The 8,459-nt window shown below is 42.8% G+C and overlaps 1 protein-coding gene across 2 annotated transcripts; it reads right to left on the bottom strand.

Moving 5' to 3' along the window:
* Nucleotides 1-1,728: 1,728 nt before the first annotated feature.
* Nucleotides 1,729-7,805, bottom strand: abhd15a (abhydrolase domain containing 15a). 2 transcript variants are annotated; one of them, XM_037546414.1, is made up of 4 exons: nt 7,669-7,805; nt 6,803-7,489; nt 4,103-4,455; nt 1,729-3,066 (listed from the first exon to the last, which is right to left on the bottom strand). In XM_037546414.1, exons 2-4 carry the CDS (start codon nt 7,418-7,420, stop codon nt 2,517-2,519), a joined length of 1,521 nt encoding a protein of 506 aa, XP_037402311.1. In that variant the 5' UTR covers nt 7,421-7,489; nt 7,669-7,805; the 3' UTR covers nt 1,729-2,516. The 2 variants fall into 2 exon arrangements, with proteins under 2 accessions (XP_037402311.1, XP_017550368.1); XM_017694879.2 differs by having other exon boundaries at nt 6,803-7,675.
* Between the last annotated feature and the right edge of the window lie 654 nt (nt 7,806-8,459).

Below are 8,459 nucleotides of genomic sequence, written 5' to 3'. Positions count from 1 at the left end.
ATTATGATACAGAGAAAATGTTATTTCTAACAACAATGCAATAACTGGTAGACCACCATATCTCCATCAGATAAACTGTACTTAGAGCTTTCATCTTTGAGATATGGGAGAAAATCAAGCTCCACTCCTGCTTTAGATCTGAAAAAATCCACAGGAGTTTCTGTCCATCCTTTTACTGCAACCAACTTCTAAGACTTAACTTTGAAGCTGTAGGAAAATATCCCTGCAGATTTCTTTGAAAATCTGAAAAGAACGAATAATAAATGAAAAGGGTGGACACACTAAACCTAGAAAACTGATGTATTTAGTCGTTGAGGTTGTTTTGACTGGAAATTACATAAATGAATGGTGGTCTTTGACTTTTGCACGGACCTGTACATGCTGTCATTACTACCTAACGGCTCTGTTAGTGTTCTAATGCAAAACTCTACAAACATGTTGACACAAACACACTTCTGCACATTTAAATGTGAAAATTATTGTTTCTTTGCTGAATTTTGAGAACAAAAATAAATGTGGCTTATAGATAGAAATAGTGGCATATGTTAAACCCAAATAAACTAAAGTTGTGCACTAAATTGTGCAAAAAAAATGTTAACTTCTTTTCACTTAGAAAATCAACACATGTCATTTGACCAGCAGTGTTTAAACATCTACATACAGTGTGTCTTCAAAATAAAAAAATTGATGGCACAGGTGAAGTAAACAGCAAGGGGCAGACAGGCGAATAGCTGAGTAAGGAGAGGAGCCTGCATGTCTGGATGTCCCTCTCTCAGAGTTAGCATCTGAAAGAGAAACTGCAGAGACTGTCGCATCGAATCAGAGGCCCACACACTCACTCTGCTCTGGCTGCCGGCTAGAGCTATATTGGGAAATGTCCAATTAAAAAAACAAAAGGTTTGATCTTGACTACAGTGGGACAAAAAAGGTCACCCGATGCATTTATGTAATATAAATATTATGCCCTGTCTGCTTTCTACAGAATACAACTCCACAAACATTAAAATATACAAGTGGTCTCTTCATTAAAACCACCTCCTTGCATTTACACTCAGTGTCCAACTTATCAGCTCCACTTACCAAATAGGAGTTCAACAATTACAGACTATAGTCCATCTGTTTCTCTCCATACTTTGTTAGCCCCCTTTTACCCTGTTCTTCAGTGGTCAGAAGCCCCAAAGGTTCACTGCAGAGAAGGTACTATTTGGGTGGTGGGTCATTCTCAGCACTGCAGTGACACTGACATGGTAGTGGTGTGTTAGTGTGTGTTGCGTGTTTGTGTTGGTCATCCTTTAGTCCTTCATCAGTGGTCACAAAACACCACCCACAGGATGCTGTTGGATGGATATTTTTGGTTGGTGGACTATTCTCAGTCCAGCAGTGTTGTGTTTAAAAACTCCAGCAGCACTGCTGTGTCTAATCCACTTGTACGAGCACAACACTAACACACCACCAACACGTCAGCGTCAATGCAGTGCTTAGAATGATCTACCAACCAAATAATACTTTCTTGGTGGTGGGCGGACCATCCCCTGACCAGAGCAGGGTAAAGGGATCTAACAAAGTATGCAGAGAAACAGATGGACTACAGTCTGTAATTAAAAACTACAAAGTGCTCCTATATGGTGAGCAGTGTTGACAAAAATGGATAATGAGTGTAGAAACAAGGATGTGGTTTTAAGTGAATAGACACTGGCTGTTATTTCAATGAAAAATATGAAACTCAAGTTTGTGATTTCAGATAAATCTTTTAATTAACATCCTTCATCGAGCTTGTAGATAATTTAACAATAAAACACAGATTCGACAGAAAAACTGTATTACAAATGGTGAAAATACAAAAAAAACACACAAAAAAAACAACAAAAAACAACAGGCTGGCATACCTTCCAGCATTTGAGTTTTCAGTGATAAGTCATAAGCTAGTTCCACCCATTGCAACAAGAAAATTACTACCCTGCAAACCTCAGTGTGGTATACAAAAACCCCAGCAGTTCAGACAACTATTCACATAAAACATACATCAATGAAACAATTATAAATATCCTGCCACTCTCCAAAAACAATAGTACAATGTAAAAGAGTTGTGATAACATTTGTATTCAAGGTCTTTGGGAGATGCTTTGTTTATCATTTTACGTGCACAATGTTTCAAGGCAGTGAGACCATCAAATACATTTACAGACTTCCAGATGAACACAAGAAATGGCTAAGGGAATGAAATACTGGAAGCACCAATGTAGTAAACCTGTAAAGTAGAGCATTTTTACATGATGACCTTCTAGATTTTGGAATGAAGTGCTAAACGCATCCAAATGGGACTAAATTTATGAAAAAACCCTTTGGTGTAGGTGGTTGTATATCCGCAAAACCAAAATGCTTGTGAATGAAAAAGTTGCATTGTCAGTCAATAACTCTTCAAAGCAAATCTCTAACATATGCTTAGAATGGTCTGATTGTCATTGCACCATTGGTCCACAGTTTGCTGCTTTTCAAACCTGACACATCAGAGCTCATCATCTGGTGTAGGATCGCTGCCAGTTGTAGATGGCATGGATGTTGTGTGAGCAGGCAGGCAGCCTCTTGCAGGTGCTTACACTGCGATGGCGGAAAGTCTTCCCAACACCGCTAAGCCCTCTCCGTCTAGCCGACTGCTTCAGCCGTTCCTCAGCAGCGAAGAACTCTGTGCTAGCTCTAAAGAACTCCAGAACAGCCTGGTGGCTCCAGAGCACAGGGCCTTCCTCAGGGAAGGAGAAGCCACAGTGGCCTCCAAGGGCAGTTAGCAGCAGGAAGAAGTGAGGGTTGGTCTCGAAGAGCTCCCAGGGTAGCGTGGCTTGAGGCTCACCACGGACAGGATCATCTCGGCTACATACGCAGAGCACGGGGATGGCTACCTCATCCACATCCCTCAACGGGTCATTTCGTTCCCAGTAGGCCTCCCAGGCCCCCTCTACCTGCGCCCCCTTCAGGCCAGCTTGGCAGAACAGCACCTCCTCCATGGCTCTCAGTGAGCCGCTGGAGAACAGGCTTTCTGTGTGGATCAACTCACCCAGCGCTGTTCTGTACCTGCAGGAAAGTTCAAACATATTAAGCAACAATTTCATCCTGAGGAGAAGCAGACCATCCTGTTCAGCATCATTTTGAAACATGGTCTTGAGCTTGCAAACACATAATAGAAATCAATAAGGCTGGATGAACATCCTTGGTTTTGATGACAACTATTGTATTCTAATTTAAAGAGCTTTAGGTTAATGTTTCTCAATAACAGTGATGTTGGAAAATGTATCTTCTGGCATGGTAAGGCCACACCCTGAATATGGTTGTAATATAAGAAGCAATTACACGACTGTAGGAGAATTTGAGCTGAAATTGTCAGTGGCTTCTGATTCTGCTTTATGCTGCTTCACACTAAAAGGCCTGTACTATCTATTTTGTAGATAACTCAGCTCCTCAGTAATTACTCAAACAATTACTTTAAAATGCTACAGTAGATAACTGATTAAAAATGTACTTTTAGAAGGTGGGTAAGAACAGGGCACAACCTGACAAGGGAGGTAAAATGCAACATATTTCATGTGGTTGAACAGGTTCAAGTAGAATGTGCTTTTAGTCACGCTCTCCTGGTGACAGTAATAATAGCTTTTTGAAGCATATAAACAACTCTAGCCAGGCTAGTACAGCCTCCAGCTGGCAGGGCTAATTCTAAAACAGTGTTATGATGAAGCCTCCTAAAGTGAACCTATAAAGTGAACCTATAAAGTAAACTTAATGAGTTATATTTAATCTATTGTGTCTTGTATCTGTATGTACCAGTCAGTCTACCTGATACAATTCACCTGTCTTATGGGATTAACTGTAACATTTACAACAACTGCTGTTTGTATGAAAATTATCTTTCTTGTTCAAACATCTTTAAATTATTAAGCAAAAATGTGTGAGGTTGTGTTCCACTCATGGTGTGATACACTCCGAACTGATTTTGTATTGACTTCTTTTTTTTTTTTTGATGACCAGCCGTGCTTTTGCACTCAGATTGGATCAAGAAATCCCTGTGTTTCATAACTCAGTTTAAGAAAAAAAAAGAACCTTCCTTTGACTGTACCTGCTGAGGCAGATCTTCTGGTAGAGCAAAAGGGCCCAATTGAAGGGCCAGGTAGGACCATTTTCGAACCAGCTCTGGCAGCGGAAGATGGGGGACAGGCAAGCAGCGGCAGTCATGTAGCTGGAGGAGCCGCACTCTCCCAGGTATGAGAGCAGGAGGCCTGAGCCTGTGCTTTCGCTCACCGCGTAAAGACGGCCCGCTGGCTGCCGGTAACGGATGTAGCGCACCGCCTCCCTCAGATCGGCCGGGTCACCAAACTGCTGCAGTTTAACAGTGCTGAGGGGCGTCCCATTCTGACTGCGGCGGTTAAAGACCACGGGGAGGTAGCCATGAGCCAGACCCACCTCACAGAGCTACGGAGAAAAAACACACACCGTCACATGCCAATCTCAGCAGAGAAGGGGTCAAACAGGCACGAGTCACGTAAAAATGAGTCTCTTCCACACATTCAACAGTTTCACAGCCTTGAGAAAATAAATGTTCAGCTTTATAAAGTATATATCTATTTTCTAAATGTTCCATTTAATTCACTGACCCAGATCTTTTAGAAATAAGCAAAACATCAGGCCATGTAATTGTAGCTGATGCCGCTTAGTACTTCTCCCCTTTTAAACATCAGGCCCATGTGGAATTCTGTCGTGGGGTCTCAAGACATGGAGAAAACTAACACGGCTGCCTTTCTCCACATTCCGCATATATTCGAGGAGTCAGAGAAGACTTCACAAGTAAGCATTCCCTCTAAAAGTTGAGAATGAGGTCAGACTCTGTTCCACCTGCTTGCAAGAGTAGAAACAATGTTTTTGTACAAGACACAATAGCTGTTCTTTTGCCTCATGTAGTCAGACACAAGTGAATTTATGCTGGTAATTTGCAGGCTCTATCAGGTCTGCTGTGTCTGACCTCTTTCTGGCTTTTATCACATTAATATGCAGCCTCCGAGTTAGGGTCAAAAGGCAGGGTGGGAATTTACATAGTGTCCAATGCATATGTGAAATAATGAGTCACATATTTTGTCAAATGTAGTTTTGAGTACAGTGAGTTTTGATTAATCTACATGCCCCTGCAGCACACATACCGAAGCAGTGTGCAAGTGTGCACGTCAGCAAGGGAAAAGAGCAGAAGAACCATGGACCCATTACCCTGAGGTCAGGGGCGTAATTTCTGCTCCATTTCCACCACTGGAAAAAAAAAATCTTTCTTAGAGACCAGAGTCGACTCAATAAAGCACTCAGGCTTATGCACTATCGATCATAAAATACTCAGTGTAACATACAAATGTGTCAGCATTTCTCAAAAGTTTTCAGGCAGTTTCATATGATTTACAGTTATGCCTGAAATAGCTTTGATTTTAAGTGGCAGTATAAAGGGCAAACAGTGAAATCGCAATGGTATCAACCTTTCCATTTTGTGTCATTCATTACCTTCTAGTGAATCCAATCATCAAACAATGCAAGTCATTCATTGTCTTGCAGTGAATTAAATACAAGCAATTATGAAATCGAGCAACTGGATTTTTCTAATGTCATTATTTCATTATCATGTTTCTACAAACTAACAATGCAGTCTTTCAATGCAGCACCATGAATCTGCCAAGCAAAACCTATTTTTACATAATGAGAATGTTCTAATGTTGGAACAAAGACGTATTTCCATCTATCTAATTTGATTTGATGATAATTGGCTTGGTATGAATCTGTTGTAGTAAAAATATCCAGCAACATTTATTCTGTGGGCCTTCAACATAGGCTAATAATAACACTGAGCCTCAAACAAGAAACTGGGCAGCGCTTTCATTGGAAAAGAAATACTCCATGTGCTGTCAGAGTCAGTGAATGCGACACCCTTCTGACAGCACTGCTGTGCCCTACTCTCATGAGAGAAGCTTAATTGGCCTGACACCTTGGTGCAATGGTGACAGAATGGTGGAAGCATCATTACTCTCTGGCTTACACCATGTGCCTCCCACTGAACGATGAAAGGATGGCACACAGGACCCCTTCTCTGTGCTGTGTGTCGAGTGCCAGCAACTACGGCACGTTTCGACATTTCATTTGTTGTGTGGGAGGCTGTGAGGCAGACTTTGCAGACTAGAGGCTTACGAGTGAAGAGAGGTGTGCATGTCAAAAATAAGATGACTTTGTAGTCAGAAGGGAAGAATCAGGAGGCACTGCAAAAAACTGTACATGGAATGGTCCACTGCATCTTGGTAAAAACGATCCAAGCTGAAACAGCCAGTAGTTATATAACAGACCCCTGTATATAACAGCAGCTGTATAGTTCCTTATGGGCCAAAGATTTCAAATTGTACACAATGATATTAAACTATATCAATTCCTTTTACAACACAGTATTACAAATCCCCCTTTTCATATATGCATTTTGAATTAAATCAACATAATGCACTTGTTTTACTGTGTCTTGTGTGTTGCAATGTCACACATGAGGCTCTGCCTTATGACTATCTGCCAGATGTTGATTTGATAAACAAAACATAGTCAAAACAATATGAAAGAGCCATTCAGCTCCGCCTTAGCTTTTACCACATATGCAGTATTACTCAAGTTACAAGCTCCATGGCCTACTTTGATGCAGTCTGGAGAACAATGCCTAAAAACAGGGTGAGACTAACTACACCTTCAGGAGACTGAAGGGAAAAACAGACTTTTTACTGCAACAGAGCTCCATTATTGTCATTATTACCTTCAGTACATTCCTGGTGATCTTCCCAAAAGAGTTGGGGATTATCAGGAGAATGGGGCTGGTGGAATTACTTGAAGTCCTCCTCCTCTTGTGATGTGTCCCACTACCACCACCAACAGCCCAGTCCAAAGCCACCAGCCCGTCGTCACTGAGCTGTAAGTGATCACGGACGAAATGGACGGTGGAGTCGTGCGGCCACAGAGCACCAAACACGGTCTGTAAAGAGGGGACACTCCTCCAGGTCCACGCCGGGATCGAGTCGGGCTTGCAGAAGCTCTTGCAGTGCTGGAGCAGGTAGTTGGCCAGTGCGGAGGGTTTGCAGATGAACGCCAGCGGCGGAGCTGCTCCTGCTGCTGCACCTGGACCCTGCACTTTGTGCTCGGTGTCTGAAGCGCACGCCTCCGCTAAGCGCTTCAGCACCGGCCAGGCTGAGACCACCAGGACGAGGACGATGCACACAGCGCCCATCCATTCCAGCATTTGAACGGTTTCTAGTAGAGAAGATAATGAGGACCAGAACACAGTGGAGGCTAAAACACTGAAGGCTCCGGGTCCATAATGCTGCTGCTGAACGTGAACGCGCACAAGCAACAACACAGCTGAAGAAGAAGAGACCATCCAAAGTTCACTGTAGTTTTACACACCGGCGCCTCTCGCTCCGCTCACCGCGTCCACAGTCAGTCATTTCTGTAGAGATAATTTGTAATCCATCAAAAAATACCCGTATAGACTAAAGCAGGACAGCGACATGTATTGGCGCCATTAGCTTTTCAAATAAAGCGCTGCTGCTTCTCTCTCTCTCTCTCTCTCTCTCTCTGTCTCTCTTTCTCTCTCAGGTTATGCAACAGCTCTTCTCTCTCCTTCACCTCTGTAAAGGCAGCAGCAGCCGCTGTGCAGGCAGTTCCTCCAGGCTGCACCACGAACAGCTCCGCATCTCTCAGCCGCCGCGACGCACACAGCTACTGTTTGTCTCATCAAATCTCGGTTTATTTTGATGAGAAGCATCCAGAGCTGGACTCCATCTGACTGGAGTCTTCTCAGAGAGGAAGGCCACGCCCACAGGACCGGAGAATGAGTGTCACTCCTGTTTCTGAGTCAGAGTCTCAGTCCGAGGCATTTCTCTCAAGCTGCTCTGGTGATTTAACGATAGTGTCTTTTGTCTCCTCAACGTTTCTGTTTTTAAAGAGCCTTTTTAAAAACACGCTAACTGTATACTGTCTCAGTGTAATTAAATAAACTTTTTATGAACTTTTAACATTTCTTACGTTTTGAAAAATATTTAAAATATTTAGCAAAATTGTTTGGCAATTTCTAAAATTAACTTAGCTGCTATGTTAGGTTAACATTATATAATCGGTCGAATTGACCGAGTTTGGGATTTAAAATATTCTGTGCGACCATTAAACGAGTCCAACAACACGTTATTGTGTAAAACGGAAATGAGCATCTAAATTATTCGCTGAACGTTTCGCTGAACGTCATTAGCTTAGCAGCTAGCCTTAGCGATCCGGCCTCGCGAGCTGGGCCGCCGACTGAGAACAGTGATGACGTAACGAGACACGTCACTACCCACCACATTGAAACGAGCACAAAGTGAAGCAGAGCAGTGCGGAGCTGCAGGCCATTACAGGATTACAGGCCTCCTGTTCTTTATCCA

This window comes from Pygocentrus nattereri, chromosome 17, assembly GCF_015220715.1.
Source record: "Pygocentrus nattereri isolate fPygNat1 chromosome 17, fPygNat1.pri, whole genome shotgun sequence".
NCBI lineage: Eukaryota > Metazoa > Chordata > Actinopteri > Characiformes > Serrasalmidae > Pygocentrus > Pygocentrus nattereri.
The sequence above is the reverse complement of the archived record's forward strand: the minus strand, read 5'-3'. Positions and strand labels throughout refer to the sequence as shown.